The sequence below is a fragment of the Thunnus maccoyii genome, chromosome 19 (genome assembly GCF_910596095.1).
Source record: "Thunnus maccoyii chromosome 19, fThuMac1.1, whole genome shotgun sequence".
Lineage (NCBI taxonomy): Eukaryota > Metazoa > Chordata > Actinopteri > Scombriformes > Scombridae > Thunnus > Thunnus maccoyii.
Window position 1 is genome coordinate 20,630,103 of NC_056551.1, and position 25,383 is coordinate 20,655,485.

The 25,383-nt window shown below is 39.5% G+C and overlaps 1 protein-coding gene across 1 annotated transcript in view; it reads right to left on the reverse strand.

The window, feature by feature from the left end:
- si:dkey-34e4.1 (carboxyl-terminal PDZ ligand of neuronal nitric oxide synthase protein) overlaps positions 1 to 25,383 on the reverse strand; it is a 58,175-nt gene that overhangs the window by 15,108 nt on the left and 17,684 nt on the right. Inside the window, exons 3-9 of the mRNA XM_042396269.1 lie at positions 13,510 to 13,602; positions 13,266 to 13,324; positions 11,274 to 11,382; positions 10,095 to 10,236; positions 7,591 to 7,757; positions 2,134 to 2,295; positions 172 to 376 (exon numbers count right to left, since the gene is read on the reverse strand). Coding sequence (XP_042252203.1) covers positions 172 to 376; positions 2,134 to 2,295; positions 7,591 to 7,757; positions 10,095 to 10,236; positions 11,274 to 11,382; positions 13,266 to 13,324; positions 13,510 to 13,602 — 937 coding nt within the window. The remainder of the gene's footprint in view (positions 1 to 171; positions 377 to 2,133; positions 2,296 to 7,590; positions 7,758 to 10,094; positions 10,237 to 11,273; positions 11,383 to 13,265; positions 13,325 to 13,509; positions 13,603 to 25,383) is intronic.

Below are 25,383 nucleotides of genomic sequence, written 5' to 3' on the forward strand. Positions count from 1 at the left end.
CAGTGTTTGCGGGCAGGAAGCTAGTGAGGGGTCGTCGTTGGTGTCAAAACTGTCCACATCCTCCCCAGGCCAACAGGGCAGTGAGCAGTGAGAAGTACTGCAGTACACGAAGGGAACCTGACCTGACTTTAGCTCATCTGAGGGATTACACTGTTCCTACCAGTCACTTACTGTGTCCATTAGCTTGAGGTTCCTGTTGTGGCTGCCCTGCTTGTGATGTTTTTGGGGAGCGGTCCTCCAGCTCTTTCAGCTGCTGCACGAGCAGGGCCAGGTGCTGCAGTAAGTCCCTGTTCTGCAGCAGCAGCTGGTGGACACGGGCCTGAGCCTCCATACGAGCAGCCGTCTCTGCTGCCATCTGATCTTTCAGCAGCTGCACCTGTAGTGGAAACAAAGGGCAAGGTGTGTTTGTGTGTGTGTGCACTTCTGATTTGATTTATATAGATTTATTTATAAAACCAAGACACTAAATCCATTAAAATGTTTGTAATTGACAGAGAGAGAAAAGAAAGACCGGACTGAATGGAAATGGAAACTCTTTTGGTGTTTTTGTGAGAATTTTAAATATTTTTCTGTCTCAAACTTCACTTCAACTCACCTCCCACCACATCATGTGCTTTTGATCCATGATATAATGGGGACAAATCATATCCATATTTATAATCCCAAGACTGGTCTGAAAGTAATGATGGGATGGCTATTTAGGTACATCATTAAGGCAGGGGTCGATTTTTCTATGCCAGTGCAATGAGCCGAATCGAACATAAAAAGTAAATATGCGTTTGTGAGATTTGAAATAGGGGACATGATTAATCTCTTACTACGTCGAGATGCTTTGTTTCAAATGTTTGTGCATTTTTATTTCAGCATAGATTGTGTTTTTCAATGCTGCGCTGACTGTCCTTCTATAACTGTGTTGGTGCTGCCCCCTAGTGGGACAGCATCAGTAAGAGACACTGTAAATTAAAATAACAGACTGACATTTGACAAAAACAAGCTCCTGTATGTGTTTCTAATTGTTTTAATTAGTCTGAATCATTTCCCAGTGGTGAAATAAATGTCAATATTGTGACAAGACTGCAACAAAAACTGTGTTTGTGTGTGTGTGTGGCCTTCATGGGAGAAAGAATTAAACGTGCATTTGATTAAATAATTCCAGTTTCATTTTATGAAATGCTCCATGTAGGTTTTCACAAGCTGTGACAGAGCAAATATTCAAGTTACCATTACTGAATATGCCGAATAATGTTCAATAATTCATGCCATAATGGATTAGGTAAATTCACAACATAAGTTAGGATCAACTGGCTGTCAGAAAGTGGGTACAATGGTAAATAAACTGACTTTTACCACAGTAACAAGTTTCATTTATTTAACGATCCCCTCCAGCCAGGTTTTAAGATGTATGTAAAACACTCTACTTTGAATAATAATGTGTCTAATATATATATTTTTTCCACAAAAAAAGCTCCAATTATCTCATTAAAGTGCTTAAAATACATCTACTCCTTTCTCCCTTGTTGAAAATTTTAATTTCAAAAGTTCAACTGCTGGACATACAATGTCTCCTACTTCTCAGTGTTTGTGCACTGGAGGCTTCAAGTTTCCACATCACACTTGTGTAAGCTGAATACTGGAATCACAATTGGCTCCAAACTAGTTGTGATGTCACGAATCCTGCTCGCAGGTACGTGCTGAAACGCTGAACCCAGAATTTCAATGAGCACATCAAAACTTTCCACTTTCGACAGATGAATGTGAAAACAGCCCCCTGGTGTCAAACTCTGCACTTACATCATTCTGCACAGTGAAGCTCAAACATCCAACTGAAGTAACAATAAACAAAACGTCTTTTTGATCGGAGGGGAACTTTAATAGTTGTTCTGTTGATCCCCGCTCTAAACAGACACTATTATTTTTAAATGAGCCTATCAATGCAAGATTATGAAAAGAGAAAAGACTATAAGAAATTCTATTCATATAAGTGCTGAAAAAGTGAATAGAAATGTTTGTGAATTTACAGAAGAACCAATCTGAGTTTGTAATTTAAGTATAATACAGTAAGGGGGTTCATAAATATTTTCCAATTTGGCCATAATGTGTTTTATCATATGATTGTCAGCGTCCGTTTCATACCTGTGCAACGGCCACCTGTGTGTGCTGCTGTTGCTGCTGTAGCTGCTGCTGAAGAAGCTGCAGGTAGTGCTGTGATGCCAGCGGAGTGAGAGACGGAGAGCAAGGGCTGCTGGGAGTAATGCCTTGGGATATCACAGTGAAGAGGGACCTTCGATCAAAGTCCTAACCACAGGCAAACACACACACACACACACACACACACACACACACACACACACACACACACACACACACACAGAAAAAATAGATAAAAGTTTTATTGATGGAAGGAAATTGGCACCAAAAACAAAACACTTAAATCGGAAATCATGCTTCTCCATGAAAACAGTTTGCTCACATCTACTCTCTGAGACACCATATGAGTAACTACTTTAAAAATTAGGGTTATAATTCTCGGTCATATTCCCTGACACATACTGTACCCTCAAAAACCATCAAAGACTCAATGGTTTTTAGTGTTGGCCCTCAGGACCAGTGCTGCCAGTTTAGCTATATAATAGGGGCTATTTTTAGACATTGGACACCAGATGAATGTAATTAACGAACCAGCAGGATAGAAACCACCCAGTCCTCTGAGTCCCAGAGACCAGGACTGCGACCCACTGATCTGAAGTCCCCTTTGCGTCCTACAGTAACTCCTCACCAGAACTGGAATAATGTCTGAGCTCATTATCAAACACTCCATTTATCTCTCTCTCTTCCTTCTTGATTTTTAAATGATTTTCCAGATGATCTCTGGTAGCACAAATGTTTCCTGGAGAAATAGGACATTCCCTAAGCAGCTTTTCAATTCACCCTCCTCTCTCACATAGAAGGGAGCAATTGTGTGTTTCTGTCTCCGGTGATATCAGCACTGAACAAGAGAGATGCGTTTAATGTGTGTGTGTGTGTGGGGATGGCTCCGGTGAGAATGTATGTTCAACTCAAACATAAGCACATAAAATGTAGGTCTGTAAATTTGCATAAATTGCTGCCTCTGTCATGCAGAACTACTCTTTAATACAGCAGTTCACTGTATATTGTAACTCCTACAACACACCTCTAGAGGGCAGAGTAGCACACTGTATCTGTAACACACAGCACATTCAACTTAGTTTCTCAGAGAGTGTATCTGAGATAGGCTACCTCAGTATCAGCTTCTCTAAATAAGAATAGAATTTGTAATAAATGCAAAAGAAAAGTAATTTTTTTTATTTTGTAGTATAAAATCATGTTTCTGATCACTTTAGACGATCCAATCTTTCAGGTATGACCAATCGAAATCGGCCATTGCTGCAATACATATGCCAAACGTGAAGTAACAACAAACACCCTCACCAGTGCTGACACTGACACCTTGCAGGATATTTGCTTAACAACAATCCAAACTTCTAATGTTGACAACTCAATTAACTAATCAACAGAAAATGAATCAACAACCATTCTGATTGTCAATCATACAAGTCATTTATCAAGCTAAAATTCTAAACATTGGCAGGTTCCAGCTTGTCAGATATGAGGTTTTTACTGCTTTTGTTTGTTTTATATAATAGTTACTTTAGTTACTTATAATAGTTACTTTTTTGGACTGTTTCTCAGACGAAATCATCAATTTCAAGACATCACCTCGGGCTCTGGGAAATTGTAATGGTCATTTTTACTGTCTGCTGACATTTTACAGACAAAATAGTTAAATAAACTAATCTGCAGAGTAAATGATGATGAAAAATAATCATCATTAGCAGCCCTTTAAACTATGACCTCAAGAATCTCAAAGTCGATTCAACACCTCAGATTATCTCTGAGGTGTTTCTGTTATTTTGTCCACCCCCCACATCCAGTGTAACCACCACCTTATGTAGTGTGCATCTTTCGGACAGTCTTCTATTCCTTTATCGTGATCTCTCATTATTCCTTCCTCCAGTTCTTTCTTTCTTTCTCTCTCTTACTCCTTCCCCCGCTCCTTGCTTATCTCCATAGAGCAGATGTTCATGAACCCCTCAATGGGATTATGGTGGCGTTTCTCAGAAATCAAAGGAAACAGACTCGGTTTTTTGGGATTAGGTGTCCCCCTTTCGCAGCCAGTAGGAATATTCAGGTTCCCCGATCCCACTCTGTCTACCACACTCACTCCAGTGACAAATCCAACATGACACACCAAATCCTGCATGTTTGCATCTTTTCATCCTGACACTGTCAAAACATAAGTGAAAGATAATCGTAAGTTCCTGACTTCATTTAAAGCCTGCCAAATCTAAAATGCAGGGAAATAAGAGTGCAAGAGTGACCGGGTCATTTCATGCCTACAGTATACCTACTTTTAAAAGAGTTTAACACTGTAAAGGAAGAAAAATCAAAATTCTTCTCACATCTAATTGCTGCAAATCCTCATAACCCCAAGCTGCTATTTAGGACCATTAACTCCCTTATCCGCTGCCTCCCGATTCCAATAAAGTCTCTTTTATTGAGAGATGTGAGACATTTTAGTCCTTTGTTGTTGATAAAGTTTCCAGCATTAGCGCCCAAATCATGCAATCTCTGTTTACTCTATCACACAGAGAGGTGTATCAGATTTTTAATTCTTTTTATCCGGTATCTCAATCAGATTTACTAAGGATGATTAATGCCATGAAGTCTTCCTCCTCTCATTTAGATGTTTTACCCACAAGATTTTTAAAAGAAGTTTCTGCCTTGTTATCTTCAGTTATTTTAGCTACATTTAACAAGTCTTTATCTTCAGGGGTTATTCTTCCAATTTTTAAATTGGCTTTTGTTCAACCCCTACTGAAAAAAATCAAACCACCGACAATCTTAATAATTTAAGACCCATATCCAAATTTCCCTTTCTTGCCAAAGTACTGGAGAAAGTTGCATATTCACAGATCATATCATAATGAATGACTACTCATTCTTTGAAAAGTTTCAGTCTGGTTTTTGAATTTAGCACAGTACAGAAACTGCACTTCTACAAGTGTTAAATAATAATAGGATGAATTCAGATGCTGGCTGCTGTACTGCTTAATTATTGTTAGACCTCTCTGCTGCGCCAATCATGGCATATTAATTGATCGACTAGAAAACTGGGTGGGCCTGACTGGGACTGCTCTAGACTGGTTTAAGTCTTACCTGATGGACAGAACCTTCTCTGTATCAGTTGGGAATGTCTTCTCTAGCTATGCAAATATCACCTGCGGCGTTCCACAAGGGTCTATTCTTGGCCCTTTACTGTTCAGTATCTACATGTTACCACTGGGTCAAGTTATCCGCAACTTGAATATTTCTCGCCATTTTTATGCAGACGATGCACAAATCTATTTATCCATAAATCCATCAGACCTCACCTCGGTTACCTCACTCACAGCCTGAATTGCAGACATAAGGTCCTGGATGTCCAGTTACTTCTTAATGCTGAACAATGACAAAACTAAAGTGATGGTATTTGGACCCAAAGCACACAGGGATTGTATAAGCCAGACTTTAGTGTACCAAAGTTTGCGGTGCACCCATGAGGCCAGAAATCTGGGAGTAATCTTTGATTCGGACCTGAACTTTTCTAAACATTTTAGCAATATCAACAAATGAGCTATCAGCCAGGTCGGGAGTTTTTCCAAGATTAGATCATTTCCTTCATTCAGTGATGCACAAACTCTCATTTATGCTTTTGTCTCCAGCCATTTAGATTACTGTAGCTCATTATTTCCTGGGCTGTCCCAGAAATCCATCAACCGCCTCCAACTTGTACAAAATACCACAGCTAGGGCTCTTAGAACTTGAAAATATGAGCACATTTTTATAAAATGGCATTTAACTAGAGTTTTTCTTTTTGTTTTATTATTATCATTATTATTTTTAGTCTGTGAAGCACTTTGTAAACTTGTTTTTGAAAAGCGCTATACAAATACAGTTAATTATTATTATAATAAGTATTATTATTACTATTACAGTATCTTCTACCAACTTGGAGCTGCAGTAAATGATCTGGTCAGGCACTGCAGTCAATGACAAAGCACTATACTGTATTTCCTTAGTTCAATGAGCCATTTGGCAGCACTATGCTCAGATAGCATCAAAACACAACTATAGCCAAAGCAATGAATCACGAATCACGGCAGAGCCAATGTCCTGTGGCTACAAAGACAGAAGCTGTCTAGAGAAAAGAAACCTGTGATCATTAAATGTGGATGCTGCTGCTACTTTATCCCTGCCGCTGGTGTCAGTAATTGAGGGGAAAATTTACTATAACAGTAAAAAAAAATACCTCATACAAATGTGTTTATGTGAGGCGGTCCTAACAAATGCAATTTGCTGTCGCAAGGTTTAGCTGCCCAATGACTGTGACAAGAAATACAACCACAGCAAGGAGAGAAATTAAAGTACTGCCCTTCACAGTTAAAATGCAATACAGTAGCTCGAGTAGTGAAACACATATTATTAATTCACACAGAGAGCATGCATCACTTAAAGGTGCAGTGCGGCATCTAGTGGAATGGACTTGGCAGAAATGGAATATAATATTCATGAGTATGTTTTAATTGGTGTGTAACCACCTGAAAATAAGAATTGTTGTGTTTTTGTTATCTTAGTATGAGCCCTTCATATTTACATACGGAGCGGGTCCCCTTCCACGGAGCCCGCCATGTTGCAAAGCTGTGTTTCTACAGTAGCCCAGAATGGACAAACCAAACACTGGCTCTAGATGGGGCTTTTTTTAGGGCATTTTTCGCGAGTTTTTCGGCAACCGTAGGTTCTCCTACACACTTGGAAGTAGAGGGGGAGGGGGAGGTTGCAATCTGCAACCTCACCACTAGATGCCATTAAATCCCACACACTGGTCCTTTAAAATCAAACTTAATTCAAAATTAATTTTTGCTAAGAACTCAGTAAATACAGTTGTATATACAGTAAAGATGGTGTTTGTTTTGACTTGTGTACATATTTGGTCAAAATTGTAATTACCAAAAAGAAGAAATTTCAACTTTATTTATTTTTCTGCTGTGACAACACCCCTACACTAGTGTACATTTTTTCTGTTTGTTAGTTACTCCCTGTTGCGATATGAGTCATGTTGTAATGTATGGAGTGCTGAGGTCACAGGACCAGTCATTACTGGAGTTTTGACAGCTGGTCATTTGCTACCACCACAAATGCACCCATAAAAGAGAGACAGCTAACGTTAGCTAGACCTCCTCCTTTGTATAATGTGGGAAGAACACAGAACTGAGTTTCTGGGCTGGTAATGACTCAGCAGGTGTTAAAATAAAATGAGTATAAGTAATATCTATAGTTAACAGTATATCTCCTAGCAAAATTGGCTCGAAAATGTGAGTCCAATTTCAGTTTACCTCTGTTATTTGTTTCCATTAAATCTAATCTCAAACCTTTGAAATTGAAATGCTGTTTGCTTTTATAATGTAGGGCAGGACTGTAAGCACAATCAGTCACCCTCAAAAATTCAATGTGTGTGTCCCAGTATCTTACTATGATGGTCTGTCCAGGTTTGACCACGTTCAGCTCAGCCAGGCTCTGGAGAATTTCACTGACTGCCTTTTCACACAGTGAGGTGCCGGCTGACGGCTCTTCTCCTCCTCGTCTTCCTCCTTGTTTGCTGTCCTCCTCCCCTCGCTCTGCTCCTGTCAGTTTACGGGCTGTAGAAGAATACAAAGAGACAACAAACAAAGCATTACCATTACCTCCAGAGTCTGTTTTTCTTGAGTTTTGAAGAGACTTTTTTAGAAGTGTTTAGAATATGTTAGTACTCTGCCAGTAGCTACATACACTTGACTTCTGTTTAATATCGTTTTTCCACAAAAAGGTTGAATTATCTTGTTAAAATCCTTAAAATGGCATCTACTCCCTCTCCCTCATTGAAAAATCCAGAATATAAATATAGCTTATACAGTTTCAGGAATTTAACATCCTCCTGAAAGCCCTGGTATATCCTACCTAGCAGTAGAAGAATGCATACAGTGAGTGTCTTAATGTCTGAATTTTGATACCTAAGCCCTAAATTAATGCTATTTTGAGCACACACACACACACACACACACACACACACACACACACACACACACACATCGACACACACACACACACAGTTTTTACCCCCACATGATCAACTCTGTATGCCACACAACTGTAGCTCAATGCTAGACAACTACCCATTCAGTGTGTGCAAATTACACTCATTACTGGAAACACTGACTGACATCACCCTCTTGTGTCGTCCAATGACGGGAACGTTATAATCATAGGAATCTTTCCCATCGCTGCCCTCTGTTCCCACATGAAATAAACACAGCATGAGGCTCAATGTTGCCCCCAAAAATCTGTTTACATCCCTGTGTAACCAGACGTCTGTGTTGACACTGTTTGATCACTGCGCTAAATTAGTGAGGTAGTGAGGTTTGACGGTTCCATTTAGGCCATAAAGAGACATGTAATCACACTAAACAGGGCCATGGTCAAGCTTCAGAAAGGACAGAGATGGTCCTTGTATTACCAAAATGACCAATTAAGGCTCATAGACACCATGTTTTCTACAATAACATTGTTTAGAGCAGATGTTAAAGTTATGAGGTTTTAATATACTAACTCTCTGTGTGGAGAATGGTTGCATTATTGCTTTTGTGAGAAACCATAATGGGACTCACTTCATGAAACATCTAAAAAGTGAAGAGGGCATTGATGCGACACATCCCAGTAACCACAAAGCTTTCTGTATATTTGCATGCCTTTGTTGTGACGATTATTATAATTGTAAAATTTGGTTAGTTCACGTTTTTTATTACATTTTCTATCCATTGTGCTATCACAGTCGTTCTTGGAATGGGATAAGATGTTGATATTGTCTGTTTAATTGGGTTTTTAAATATTGAATGTGCAGTTTTCTCCATTGGTAAGTGTGAAAAACACGTATTAAAAACTCTCCACATCATGCTCACTCATGTATCTCAAGAACCTCATTTGGTATGATTTCAATCAATCAATCAATCAATTATATATATTAATTATATAGTGCAAAATCACAACAAAAGTCATCTCAGGGCACTTTTCACATAGAGCAGGCCTAGACCATACTCTTTAATTTATGAACATCATGAACAAACACTTGGCGACAGCGGTAAGGAAAAACTGCCCTTTAACGGGTAGAAACCTCAAGCAGAACCCGGCTCTTGGTGGGCAGCCATCTGCCTTGATCAGTTGGGTTGAGAGAGAAAGAAAGAGGGGGGGGGGGGGGGGGGGGGGGGTTTGTAAGGAAGTTTAAGAGTGACTGTTTTATACTGAGTTTTAGGTTTGGCTCTAGGGAGAGCAAAGTCAGTCTGTCTGTGGATTGGTCATTTGAGCACTTTGGTCCAGATAGAAATATCTCAATGACTATTGGATGGACTGCCATGAAACTTTGTACAGACGTTCATGACCTCTAGAGGATGAATCCTGAGGACTTTTATGATTTCCTGATATGTCCACTAGCACCACCACACTTTGTTTTTTCACCTAAGAACATATTAAGAAGAATCCAGCTAATATCTTCCTCAGCAGTCCAGCAACAAAGAGTTAGTACAGTAATTTAGTTTTTGTATGTTTGTTTATATTCACAGTATTTCTTCTGCTTGGCCTACAAAGTATTGTTGGCTGTGTATCATCTCACAGGTGAAAGGCTCAGACAATCAGCAGGTGTTTGCACATTGTAAAATTAAAACAAACAGAAACTAAACTGCACAAAGAGACTCAACAGAGCCTAAGTATCAGTTCAGTGTGAACAAAGTTTTCATGATTTTATTGCTAACTGTGAATGCATTATTTTATTGTAATAATCACTAACATTTCATTATATTTTTTACACATTTTTACACTTTGTAGTTATGAAAATCAGCAAAAAAGTCGTCAGAAATGTCTATTTATCTGTGTGTATTTGAATGTAGTCTACAAAAGGCAAAACCATGTGTTGTAGATGGTGCACAGTCTTATTAGGTAGGCCTCACCATGACTGCTGGGCTCCTCTGTGGAGTTGTCACTCTCTCCATCAGCCTGTCCGTCTGCATCCTGCTCTGCATGCTGCAGACTGAGCTTATGGCACACCTCAAAGGCTTGACCTACTGTCCGTACAATACGCATGGCCTGTGTCTGGCAGGGAAAGAGAGACAGGGGGAGAGGAGAGAGAGAGAGAGAGAGAGAGAGAGAGAGAGAGAGACAGAGAGAAAGGAGTGGAGACACTTAGAAACACCACAGCAGGTAATTTCACTGATCAGTTCCCCCTGTCTGCTTTGAGAAGAGTTAATCAGTAGTCTTTGGATGGACGGAAAACCTGCAGACTCTCCGGAATATAGCCCACGGTTGAATACCCCCGGTTCAGAGACTAATGCTATCACTTCTGTGGTACAATCCTCATTACAGATGACTGATAATACAAGACCTCTGAGCCAAGGCAGCAGACAGCAGTAACTTACAACGATTGCAGCAGTGCACAAGAAAACAGCCTAGACTGAGGAAAGGTAAAGACACAGTTGATGATGGGTCTGCTTCTGTGAAATATGCAGTTGTAATCCTTGTGCCTCTTTCAGTGCTAAGCCACAGGATATATAATTTATGATCAAATTTAAAAACCAAAATCCATTAACAGAGCTGACAAAATTAGGTAATTAATTGTTAAACAATGAAACAACAACAATGAAATTTGAAAAATACAGAAATTATACAACCCTCAGTCACAGGTATCTGGACACAGCAAAATCAAATCACATTCAAGTCTACAAGCTGTATTCTCCACAGTTAACTTGGGGTTTAAATCAAGGAGCAATGACAGCAGCAAATTTGGTGGCAAAAGGAAAAAGTGCACAGAAGCAAGGACCTTACTTAAAATGCAACATGTCTCACGGCTGCATTAGATTAAAGCCCACTCATGCTGCTGTACTTGGTTAAATTGGTATATCATCCTCCTCTCCTCTCTGCAGTTACGGGTTTCTCCCCATACGACTGCTGAATGCCAGTTTCATTTTCAGTTATTTAAACTGGAGTTCTCAGGGGCGATGACACATAAGAGAAGCAGCACAAAAGTCCCCCCAAAAACTATAATTTAATGATAAGCACGTCTGTATCTCTGGTCAGACGTTTGCTGGCCAAGGTCCACAGTCAGGAGGTGTATGAACTGACTCAAACTGTACCTTCTTCTTGGATTTGAAGACATTACACCTGAAGGAATTATTGGTCCCATCTCTTGCGATGTAGCTGAAAATCTTTAAGTCCTGGGAGTCATGAGACACGTAGAAAATCCTGGAAAACATGATGCAAAACTTGAATATTAAAGAGCAGATATCATGCACATTTCCAGGTCTATATTTATATTCTGGGGCTCTACTTGAATATCTTTGCATGATTTAAAGTTCAAAAAAATCCTTATTTATCTTATACGGGCCCTTTATACAGCCGCTCAGTTCAGCCTCGGTCTGAAACAGGCCGTTTTAGCTCCTGTCTCTTTAAGGTGCACTCTGTTCTGATTGGCCAGCTCCCATCATCATGAGGAAAAAGCAGAGGTAGCTCTGGCTTTTGACTTGCAGGGAGCATTTTTACATACGTTCCACTCAAGTTTAGGACCTTTGACCACGTTTAACATAGACATCCGACGTCATGACAATATAAAAATAATAGAAAATCACAAAAAGCATGATATGTCCCCTTTAAGTTACATAAACCTAAATATAAAAGACCTTCATTAATATCCTACTGATGACATAATAAGAAAGAAAAGAATAAGAAAAGAAGAATTTACCTTATTCAGATATAAATAAAAAGAAAGGGGTATATTTACAGTATAATACTTATACTATACAAAGACATGCTAGTACACTACTATACTGTATACACCGCCTGTCGTATAAGTATGCTGTCGGGTTCTGTCCTTGCCAGCAACCTTGAACCGACACACTCTGCAGTAAACTGGCAGAGAGAAGGGTCAGACCTGCTTCTCCATCTGAAGCTCCACTGCTATAAAACATCCCTACTTGGAACCAGACAAACAGATTATACCCATCCACTACCAAAAGTCACATGACAGATATAGTGCTATACAGTGTATCCCAACCGCACTCCCACACACACACACACACACACACACAGAAACACCAGCAAGGCTAATTATATTGAACACACACAGTCCCTTGATGAGGTGTGGCTTTGCCAAACGAGATCCTCCCACAGATATATACATAATTTACAAACACACACGCACAATTTTCAAGTGCACAGAGTCAAACACAAGCCTGTTTAATGTTGAGACACTTTTAAGTGGCCGCCTACCACTTTCTGTTTGAGATTTCCACTTCTTTGAAGAGATTGCCTGATTAGTAATAATTGCTTGTTTCTGTTCTTGCCAGCCAAGACATTACAAAAGAATACATAATTTCACAACTCTCCTCACCAAAAACCTTTTAATTTCTGCTTGCACTTTGTTTTCAAAATTTTCAATCTCTTCTCAGCCCCTGACAGGTAATATAATTTTGACACTCAACAGTTTAATTACTGTGAGTTGCTTGACAGCTTCGCATGTCCGCTGCTGTTTTGGTTGACAGGCTCCATCATCACCATGCAAACAGGGAAGGGGATTAGACGTTAAAGTCATAATAAATGCATTTTGTTCTTTGGGCACACTCTCATCTTTTAACATAATCCAACACATCATTTAAAATCATTTTCACAATTTATGGGAAGTGGCAATTTGGCTGAACGTTGCACACTTGCTCTGAAAATACCAGAATACTATGAATACAATCTGGGAGCAGAGTGCCTCCCTGGAATACTTACATGCATTAAAGTATACGAACATATGCTCTCCTAACTACATGCACGAGCTATAGATTATTCATTATGCTGCCTAAAGAATGCAACTGCATTTGGCATGTATAGCACATTCATGTACATTAGTCCTGAATGGTAAAACTTCAGCTTCATCCACAGAAGCCAAATTGGAGGATATAATTTCCATTGAGAGACACACAGTATATATTATCTACTGTATACTCACTGTAATTACCTTGGTTAAAGCTAAAAAGAACACACACAGGAATATCAGAGGGACTTTAAACACTGGGTGTATAAATGAAGAGGCAAAGATCATGAGATTTTATATTTGTTTAACATATGAACATAGGCTGACTGACCTGTAAATGGGATCATGCATGATCAGCATCTTGCTCTCATCCCACGTCCATTCTTTTCTCTGAGTATGAGAAAGATGATTGTGATAAAGCAACAGTTTCACACCAATAACAAATCCAATCAAGTTATACTGTACAATTATTATTACTACAATACTAAAACTGCTCAGTCTGATATTTGCTTTCTGAATCTGGAGAAACAGGGTTATTTCTCATCCTTTTTTAGAGATAGTCACTAATGACTCACCTTCTGTTTCTTCCTCAGTATCACCTTGACCCCGTCCACCGACACAACAATGCTGACCTTCTTCTTCTTGATGTTCTTGGCCTTGAATTCAAACTAGGCAGACAAAAAGAAAATTAGAATATTAGCACTACATATTAATGGTATCTCATGTTTTCTGTATGAAATACCTCAAAATAAAAGACTGGAACAGGCAGCAACCAATAAACTGCATGTATTTATATAAATTACACTTTTATAATGTAAGTTTGTTGGTTGCACCTGATCACATATGACTGAAACGATCAGTTTTAAGAGGAGTTTAAAAAAAATCAATGCATGATAAATCATGCACTCCACATCTTCATTGCAGGGAGAGTGACCTAAGTGTGTCCTGCTGCACATTTGGCATGCTGACAGAATTAAGGGCATAAGTAGGAACAATCTGTCAGCATTAAAACATGATCTCCAGTGCACTTTAATATATCAGAATCTTTAATAGCTTGGCAGAGCGGTGATAAAGTCTGATGAATATAAGTAGCCAAGCCAAACAAAGAACTTCTCTGTTGCTCTCTGATGCCATTAAAAAGAGAAAGGACACTGTGACTTCACCACAGCCAAAACACAAAAGGTCAAAAATACCCACAGCAGTTCAGCTGTATTCTGACTCTCATTATATGTGGCTAATGACATTGTCAGTTATACCTCATTAATCCTCTAAAATACAAATCCTGAGAACCTGTCACATGGCTGATAGTATCATATTATAAATCTAAAGTGACAGGAAATGACCATGTGGCCATGTACAGCTGATCTCCCTGACTCATTTTCTCTCTGCTTCCCAGGGACATGAAACACAAAACTACCCAGTTACATTAAACAAGAACATTTAAGTAAAAAGGTCCAGGAATATGGGTTTCCCTTCATTCTGTTTGCTGAGTGGTACACAACAGCTGTGTCTGCACTGAGTGACTAACACGTTTCCACCTCGTCAGCTGGCCGAGCTCTCAGCTGAGGAACTTAGCAAGTCTGGCATGTCTACTCACATTAGTGTCACTTTTAAACATGAAGCAGGGTTCAACTATTGTTAGCTACCAGCTATCAAGGCCTACAGTGGGACTTCCAGGCCTCAGTCATTTATCACGGGACGAAATACACAGAATGCAGGTGTTGGACTTGTTAGTTTTTAAGCTGGTTTCATACTGTAGCTTAAAATGTCAGCAGGTATGTCAGAACTGTGGGGTGTAAATCAGCTGTGATGGAAAATGGCTCTCTGGTTGTCATGGGGATTTTGAGAAAAAGGAGGTTTAACCTTGGCAGATTAAAGGAATGTTAGGAAATACACTTTAGAGCTGCAACTATTTGTCGGTTTATCAATTAGTCGATCGACAGACATTTAATCGCCAACTATTTTGATAGCTGATAAATCTTTTTGAGTAACTTTTTAAGGAAAAATGCAACAATTTTCTGTTTCCAGCTGCTAAAATTTGAACATTTTCTGGTTTCTTTTGTCCTCTTTGATAGTGAACTGAATATCTTTGGGTTATGGACTGTTGATCAGGACAAAACAAGATATTTTAGGTTGCATGTTCAGATCTGGGAAACAGTAATCAACATTTTTCACCATTTTCTGACATTTTATAGACCAAACGACTAATTGATTAATCGAGAAAGTAATCAACTAATTAACTGATAATGACAATAATCTTTAGTTGCAACCCTAATACACTTATTCACTTTCTTGCTGAGAGTTAGATGAGAGGATTAATACCACTCTTGTGTCTGTATGTGTCTGTCCGAAGGTGAAAAAATCTGTTTACCAGCACTTGTAAAGCTCACTAATAAACAAGTTACATCTCATTTGTTTAATCTGCACAGGCAGTTTTTTTTTTACTTTGAACCAGCCACTATATGAGAGTGTTTAGACCACATGAGAAGCAAATTTTAGACGGTTATATACAAAGTCAACGGAAGGATGTGATTAGACGTGTATCGACTCGGGCGGCACAAACTGATGCAAAGAAGCATCTGCGTGAGTTGAAAATGTCTCAACTTGAGCGAAAGATTTCCGTCTATCCCCGAGCTTTATGAATTCTTCATAAACATAAGGAGATGAGAGGGAAAAGGAGAGAGAGACACGGTTGGTGCGTTGGTTGCTTACAGCTAATGTACAGTTTTTGGTATTTTGGCTGTTTAGGGCCAAAAAAACACAAATGGTCCAGCGGTCAATTAAGTGCGAAGGAGGCAAGGAGAAAATGTTGCTTTGCTTTCTGTCTGAACAAGAGAGCAAAGAGAATAGTCACATTTCCCCAAATGAACTATTCCTTTGATATACTTAAAAAAACAATCCATTCAGTGGCACTAAATGACTAGGTAGTCTTCAAATGTGACTTCATTTTAAAATGTCTCTAAGTAATAATTTGCACTATAAATAAATTGAAACTCCACAGGTCACAGACACAAGACTAACAGAACTTTTTCCATCTATCTTTTTTCTCTAAAACTCATAAAATGGCCAAACATCAAGGTCTTGAATTTTAATCACATCTTGTATTCACCACAGAGGTAAAGTTTGGATAATTTAACATTTTTTTTTCCCCAGTTCTGCTGCAGACACAAGAGGCCAGCATCCAGCTTTCTGTTTTCCACATTCTGCCAAAATATTAATACACAGCATAAGTGAAGTCTTCAGCTAGATGAATAAGTAAAGGAAAGAGAAGAGAAGACAGGATGAGATGTTGAAAAAAGGGGCAAAATGAATGCCAGTATGGAGACAAATCAAGGGTAAGAAGACAAAGATGGAAAAACAGAGGAGGGAAGATTAGAGGAGAGGTGGACAGATAGAAGGAGACAGAATGAGAGGAGGTGAGGAGACAGCTGTTGTTATGTAAAGACCTCCTGCAAACTCTGACCTTTTAATCCAGCTACACAATGCGGAACTGGCACAATTAGCTCAGTATTATGAACAAGTCAAGACCTACCAGACATGATTATGAGGTAGTTTGGGTTTTATTTGTCCTATGTGAACCTAATATGTGTCCACACTGTCCCTGAACGAGTGCAGACCGACAGCGAATGAATGTCACAACTTAATGAAGTCCATTTTTGTCACATTCATTTCTACGTTTCCATACTTTTCTTTCATGCTAATTTTTCTGCTTGTGTCTGTTTGAGACGCCATGCTCTCCCTGCCCTGGATCCATGGTGATTAAAGTTTCAGTCTCTAATTATACAGAACTGAATCCTGAGAGAGCTGATTAAATAGAGAATAGGTTTAGAGAGGGAGAGGAGGAAACAGACCACAGAGAGGGAGAGCGACGCTAACCACGGTTTACAGAGGAGGAATAGATAAATGTTCATGCTTCAAAGAGAAGCAGTACGGTGAGATGGTGGTGGTGAGATGAAAGGAGAAGTGTGAAACCATAAACCAGGTGCTGAGCTTTATTTGTGTCTTTCGGAGCGGCCTTACAATTCCTGTGCAAAATCGATTTCTGGGGCGATTAATGAGATGAAGTAATTTGGAGAAAGGCGATTGAGCAGAATAATGATTTTCGGGCATCGACCTGCCAGATGTGGAGACCCACAACTGAAAGGAGGCAGTAAAAGGTTATCAACTGAATGCATCAATTAAGAATAATGTTAGTTACATAATTAAAATGGGGTGTAAAAACAAATATAAAGCTTTATATAAAAAAACCCACACATATATATATGTGATCTTTAGGGCTGCAACTAACGATTATTTTTTTGATTAATCGATTAATTTGCTCCATAAATTGTCGGAAAATTCCAAGATAACACCCTCAAATGTTTTATTTTGTCCTGACCATAAGTTCACAACTCAAAAATATTCAGTTTACTGTCATAGGAGACTATATTCACATTTGCGAAGCTGAAATCAGCGAATTTGGACATTTTTTCTCCAAAAATGTCTAAAAATAACTAACTGATTATCAAAATAGTCGCCGATTAACTTAATTGTTGGCAAATAATCGATTAGTGGACAAATCGTTGCAGCTCTTTTGAGCTTCACACAACACAAACTCTAACACATACCTGCAAAGTCATGCAAATACCTTCACTCGCACTGTGTCAAAACACTCACACGCAGCTCGTTCATAATTCAGAGTTTATGCCAGCATTCTGGTGAAGCAAAATGGGAATTTGCAACTTCATCCAAAGTATGAAAATTTTATATTTTCTTTGCTTAAGTGCAAAGTGTTTTGAAATATTCAAGCTTTTAATGCACTTGCATTGTTATGGTTTCTCCTATGGTTTCTCAACACCGGAACAAACAATTAACCCAAGTTCCCCTAAGTCTCAGCATGTCAGGTTACAAAACTTCCAGCAAGGCATAAAAATATGTCAGAGAGGAGCTTAGGTTGCTTTAGTCTGCTGTTACGGATTCTCAAAAATTCTGTATAATGTTGGAGAAATTTTGGAAGACAGACTTTAGGAATAATGCATGAGTTGTAATGAATGCATGACTAATATGTGGATTGGGCAGGCATGCAAAGGACATGGGCTTTACATTCTAAGATGCGGTCTTAAAGCCTTAAAACTATGCCTCCAGTAGTGACTGAGAGTGTTGCAGCATTACAGCACAGGCTTAAAGCAAGCAGAGTGAGAGCATATATTTCAAATCTTCCCCCAGTCTGAGTGTTTAAGCCGTCAGACTCATCAGTCTTCCCAGACAGCGTAACAAATTTTCAGTCAGCGTCTACTCTGCAATCTATTATGAAAGCGTCAGAGTGAATAGCAATGGCTGTTGCTATGTGTACAAAATGAGTGAGGGAAATCTGTCTTAGTGAGTCCAGTCTTTTTTTTTTTTTTTGGGTTAAATTTTGGGTTAGCCTCTTTAAAAGAGAGACGTAACATACAAGATCAAACCAGGGGAGAGAAGAGCCCATTCACTTTTTATTAGTAATATTTGATCAAGCTAAGACAATAGAATTTGCTCTGACAGTTTCAGGGCAGTTTTTCAATGTGGCATGAATAATCTACTCACTATGATCACTATTTAATAACAGGAACTCCAGAGCTTTAAAATAAAGCTCTTGATGAGTAAATATGCTGTACAGAGATCCACTGGACTCCATATGTATCATTATTCCACAATAATTGTTCTGATAGTTCATCCTAGTTGTTAATAAACTCTTAAGTCGTGAAAATATGTACATTTCAGCAGCATGACGTGACATTTATTCAGTCACTGCAGGTTGCTGACTCAGTTTTCCCGTCACCTCATTTTACTTTATGTAAAAATTAGTGCAATGAGTTTCACAGATTTTAGATTTGGGCAATATACAGTACTGGTATTGGATTGGTGCATCTCTATGTATAATATATTCTGTTAACATTAATCAGCCACAGCAGATACGTGATTAGAGCTGCAGAAATTAGTCGATTCCATTGACAGAGAATTTATCAGCTAACTGATTCATTATTTAAGTAATTTCTCAAGAGACATATGCTAAAATTCTCTAGCACCGGCTTCTTATATGAGATTATTTTCTGGCCTGTTTAGGCTTCTGTGACAGTAAACTAAGTATCTCTGGGTCATGGTCTGATGATCAGGACAAAACTGGACATTTGAGGTTGAGATGATGGACATTTTTCACCATTTTCTGACCTTTTATAGACCAAGCGACTAAGAGAAACTTGATGTTTTGTTAGCACTGGGACGCAGACTTGCAAAGAATACAATTTAGTTTGGATTAAAACTTAGAGAGAAGCTGTTAATATTCACTTCCAGTGTATTCAATTGCTACGATTATGATTATGATGGATCATTTATCCTTATTTGGCTTGGACCAGTGAGCCAGAAAGCACACTCTGCACACACATAAAGCAAATATGTGGGTCTTACAATCCTCAAACACAGATCAAGATCTAAATCAGAGCTAAGTGGAGAGGAGAGGACATCCCAGAGGACATTAAGGACTCCAGTATTATGATGTTGACGTCCTCTTTCCTAGAGGGAGTGCAGTTCAAGGAACAAGGCTCCCAGTCATTACATGGAAGTAATTGTACTGCAGATACTCAAAATAAAACCTCCTGGCTCCAAAAGGCACCTGTCAGCAACGTTTTAATGAAAGGCCGGTGAGTCTTACATGTTCAGTTAAGAGAATGAAACTCTGGCTTCAGAACTTTTTACATAAAAAAGTTGGAAAAGGACAGTTGTTTTCTCTCCTGCTGTTCATTGATATTTTTAGAGTGAATATTTAGGTTTTTTGCGAACCAAATCATGGAATAAGAAATTTTGGGCAACCCCCCACTCCCCTTCAATGATCCTGAAAAGCAGAGGAATGCGGGGTGCATTGTGGGTCATTGATGCTCCCTGTAGTACCATTGAATCCATACAGGAGCCCACAATAGGCCCTATACATCGCAACCTAGCAACCCCTTCATTACAATTCCCAGGATTTGGGGACTTCCAAGGAATTTTACTTTTTTCCCCCCAATTGGGCACACAAAGAGACGACTGTTGGAAGCTGAACTGAACCGAGAGACACAACAGCGTTTACCGTGAAAAGAGACTTCTTGGAAATCAAAGTAGCAGCAAACAAGTTGAGAACAAAATTAGCGAGTTTATTTATGTTAAACTCCCAACTGTGTGTGCTAATTTTTGGAGGAGGAAATCACATGTTTTGACAGTCAAGCAGCTGCCTCTTTCAATGTCCCATTAGTTTAAACAATGAAGCGGAGCTTTAATCACCGCTGCTCAACTAGTCTCTCTCCCTGTGAGTAGTATTTTCAGACAGGCGTCTCAGCCTCACGGCCAAACAGGGAGGACGGAGTGACTCCCATGACACTGTAGAGGCCCGAACCTCCGGAGTGAACTGGCACATCTCATCATTAGTCAGCAGGAGCGTGTATGAGGGAGCAATTACCTTGACAGTCGCCACGGACGATGACCTTGGCCTAGATCAAAAACAGACAGGGAGTTTGTGTTTGTGCATGCTGGCTGGTTTGCGTGTGAAAAAAAGAACGATAAGGAGCTAGATAGGCTATCAAAATTTAAAAAAGCGTGTACGTGTGTGCGTTTGCTTGCCGGTGCCTGTCTGTGCCTACGTGAGCGGCTTCCGCATGAGTGCAGATATTATGGATTGGACTCCTAGGCTCCAGTCTGTTGGCAGCCCCCAGCGAGCAGCAGCAGTCTGGTCTTGTGGTAGAGAAGGTGCTAACAGGAAACAGCCCGATTAAAGGGCTGCTTGATGGGGGCTTCTCGATGACAGCGGGGTTACACGCAACACTGAAATTTTACTGGCAGGGTGTAGAATAACTGGGGCTTTTATTGTGAAGTGAGCAAGTTTTTCAAATAGAGTTTGGGGCAGTTTTGATTGAAGGGTTTCTGTTTCTGTTGAGCTTTTACTGCGACTGCTTCACAAGAATTTACTCTTTACTCTGGATTTTAGTGACAATCTTCTGGTCGACAGATAAGCAACCACAGCTGGCAGTGACACTGTGCCAGCTCCATCTGGGAGCTACAGCTGTGACTTTTCTAGATAAATGACTTTCATTACTTACACTGCGAGTGTGTTTATAGCTGACAGACAGAATTGATCAATTCTGGCCCTTGTTAATACGTCTGCACAGGAGCAGGGAAAGAATCAAAGCTCTTGAACTCTGGGAGGAAACCATGTGGTGCACTTAATTGATAATCATAATGTCCTTCGTTTAGAATTAAAAAGCAGCGAGGTCAGGAAGAGAAGGTGCAATGGAAGAAAACAGTAAATGTGATGTGGGATCAGTTAACCTGTACCTCTGGAGAGGAATCAACTACTCCTGATGCAGGCTTGTCAGAGGAAGCAGCTAAGCCCCAGTGCGGGCCCAGGCAGGCACTCCTCCAGTGTCTGTGCCCTTGCAGTGAGAATGGACCCACGCCTGAGTGAGTCGCTGACAGGCACAGTGAAAGGACAGCCAGTCCCAGAGCGCTGACGGCGGATACTCAGAGTTAGTCACATGTGACATGAAGGAAATACAAAGGAACGACCTGAGCATGCCAAACACTCACTCTCGGTGACATATGTGCAGAAAGGTGCACACAGGTACACACGAAATACCACGTGTGCACTCGGGAAGGCAACGCAAGGATTTCCTGTCCCTGAATGGACATATAGTCATGAGGTTACTGCCAGCTGAAAACCCAAATCCACAGTGATGTAACACCGAGTTCTGATCTCATCTGTGTTTCAGACAAAATAACAGATGGGCTTCAACATGTTTTAAAAAATGGTGAATCAAGAAGACACGTCCTAACTCCTGGACAAGATGGAGGAAAAGTAGAACTATAGTCTTCAGACAGTCTGACACAGAAAACGTCATCTAGCAGGTTAAATCAAATTAAGAGACAGTGGTGACTCCTGATCTGAGTCACATGTAACGCCAGTGAAATTGAAGAAAATGAGACACAGTTTATCAGATCATTGTTGTTGTAGTTGGAGCAGCGGGGACTCAGTTATACATCTTCTGTGGTTCTACTGCAAAGTAAGATCATTTTAGGCTGGAAAATGTTATGTTTGGGCAACTGGTTAAACAACTATATAGATTAACCCTCACCCTAATCCTGGTTTGGATGGCCCTTGGACCCTAATAAAGGTTTATGTTGGTAATAGATGTATCTGGTTTAGTTACTCAGATATAAATTAATGTGTGTAATGAATTAGAGTTTGTAGTATCTCATGTGTGCTGAGATTATGAAGTAATTGTCTTTTACAAATGATCTTGTTTCTTTCACGTTGTCTGTAATCTCTGCTTTTGTCTTGTGGGCATTTCATTTGTATGTATGTGTATGTGTATGTGTGAGTGTGTGTGTGTGTGTGCGTGTATGGTTGTGAGTTCTCAGTTCCCTTACGTAATGAACACAGTTTAACCAGACAAATAAAAGATGGAGTAATTTGATTAACCACATAAACAGCTAAGTCTGATTATATTATGTTTTTTCTTTCTAACAAGAGCATTTGTCAAAAAGACAACAGTGGCTACATTCAGTGTTTGTCTGTTTACACAAATGACAAAAAAGATTTGTCGAGTGATCGATTGACAGAAAATTAATCAGCAATTATTTTGATAATTGATTTGTTGTTTTGAATCATTTTGTCCAGAAAAAAATGACAAAATTCTCTGGTTCCAGTTTCTTAAGTGTGAATATTTTCTGGTTTCTTTAGTTCTCTGTGATAATAAGCTGAATATCTTTGGATTGTGGACTGTTGGTTGGCAGAAGACAACAAATTTGATATTCCAAAACAGGGCTTTAGGAAACAGTGATCAACATTTTTCACCATTTTCTGACACTGTATAGACCAAACTACTGATCGAATAATTGTTAGTTGCAGCCCTAAATGACAATAAGTATTTCTTTACACTCAATACGAACAACTTCCACAAAGCCAAGCCGGTGATGGATAATCTGCCAGCTATGCTCAGCGACCAGGACACATGCCACTGCTTTCTAGAGCGAGTACATAGTTTCATATCATTTCTAAAGTGCCTCACTGGCTCAACAAGCAAAGCTGTCTGGATTTAGCCAGGAGTATATATTACAGTAAAGAAGTCTTTTTGGCTTCAGTTACTGTTTCTGCAGTGGTTATGCTATATTTCTTTTCAGTCAAAAATGAAAGCAAACTGTCTGAATGTAGAAACAACAAGCCGGCAGGCAGGCTGAGGAATAAGGTAAGCCAGTGGGGCAACAGAGCATCCTGCAACAAGAGGTTAACACCATGGTGATGTGGAGATGCTGAGTGCGGATCTGTACGATGCAGTAGTCTGGCAAAGCAGCAGTCAGAGTAATAGGATTACTAGAACGAACGCTGTCAGATCACAGGCCCTAAAATCCCCTTAGCACCCAGTACGGGGGGCCAACCGTCACTGATCTACATCCGTGGTACACTTTATAAACACAGTTACAAGGTTATGCTACTGTACAGTGATGGAGATGATCTCTAGGTAGGGCAACAAGACAAAGTTAATTAAGAAAACACTTATCCAGAGCTGAAACAATGAGTCAAAAAAGTGATTAGTCAATCAACAGAAAATGAGTCAGCAACTATTTTGATAATCAATTAATCAGTCAAAACTCGAACCATTCTCTGGTTGCAGCTCTAAAGTGAAGATTTTTCAGTTGTAGGGCGGCAACTAAAGATTCTTTTCATTATTGATCAATCTGAAAATTATTTTCTCGATTAACTGTTTAGTCTATAAAACAGCAGAAAATAAAAAAATGTCCATTACAATTTGAACATGATATGACATCATCAAATGTCTGTTTTTTTCATCTGACCAACAGTAAAAAATTTTAAGAGATTCAATTTACTGTACAAGGAAAAGGAGCAGATGCTCACATTTGAGAAGCTAGAAGCATTACATTTTTGGCATTATTGCTTGAACTTGACTTAATCGATTAACTGATTATCAAAATAGCTGGCCATTAATTATCTGTTGATCAAGTAATTGATTTATTGACTAACCATTGCAGCTCTAGTTAGTTGCAGTACTCTAAAGTAAATCATATTTTCCAATTTATTTTCTTAAATTAGAGAAAAATGGAACCACTGAGGATTAACCGTTTAATTCTTTCACTACAAAAAAAGAATCAGTTAGGAGTGGCTTGTGTGTACTGTATGATTAGCCTGGACACACATCTCTGCTTCTAAACTGTAGCTCTACATGCCTGCCACTGCAGACGGAAAACATAAATGTGAACAGACAGCACCCTGGAGAGCCTACAGGTGGTCTACAGGAGGTGCATGATGACCTGGTAGAACAAGAAAAAACAAGGGCAGCAACAACTAAGTATGAGGACCAACCATTAATAAGTCAGGTTTGAGGCTAAATGCATGTTAACCCTGTTTCAGGGGGGGTAAACACAGGGTGTGAATCGGGGGCACCATCTGTGCCTTAGATGCAAACGTGTCCCAAAAAGCCCCTTGGAAGAGGCTTTAAGAGTGTGTGAGAGCTTTCATAAAGCTCAATCATGAGTAGCTTAAATCCTTACAGACAGACAGCTCGTCATCTAGCCCACTACACCGGCAACAACTTATCTGACAACAGAAGGTTGGACAAAATGTGCCATCACATGGCACTGATTGATGACAGTCACCTCCATTCTACTTACTGCTGTCTGCACTCCCCTGAACCCCCGGTATACTTCACAAAATATTTGACAGAAAACTGTGAAGACATTGGATCTGGCCTGCATTCATTTAATTTAATTAATCAGGTAGCTTATTTTGTGTTTTCACCTGGTGGCACTGTCAGTAATGCACTGCAGCAAATTAGAGGCAATCAAATGGCTCAAAAACACTGAATTCCTTTTGTGAAGAATCAAAGATGTAAAGAAGATGAGCAGTGTGGCTGCGATAACTGCTTTGGGCGATATGGACGCCACATTATTCTACATTTGGAAAAGAGAAACCCAAGATGTAACAGCAGGTGTTGTAGTTCAGTTCATGAATGTTGGCCAAACATTATGGTGTTATATCGTCCAAAAATGACAATTTGGTGACAGAACTCTCAATGTCTAATATCTACCGTTAACCGTAACCAGAGGTTACTAAGATGAGGTCAGTTGAGTAATACTGTTAGCCGGGATAATGGAGCCAGGATAATGCTGGGCAGTCACGACACACTCCTGCACTTGTTTGATGTACCTGATGTAGGTGACAGCAAGGGGAGACAGAGACAATGAGACAGAAAGATAAGAGAAAGAGATCTAAGGAGCTCAGGCTTAAACAAAACTCCCCAAACACACACAGAAAGTGAGAAGCCAGACCAGTCAAAGATTACACTGAAATCCAAATGGGATCAATTATTCAAAAGAAACACAAGAAAATATGAAAAAAGTAACAGTTGGGGAAATTGAGATTCCGCTCCAAAAATATGCTAATGCCTCCAGTG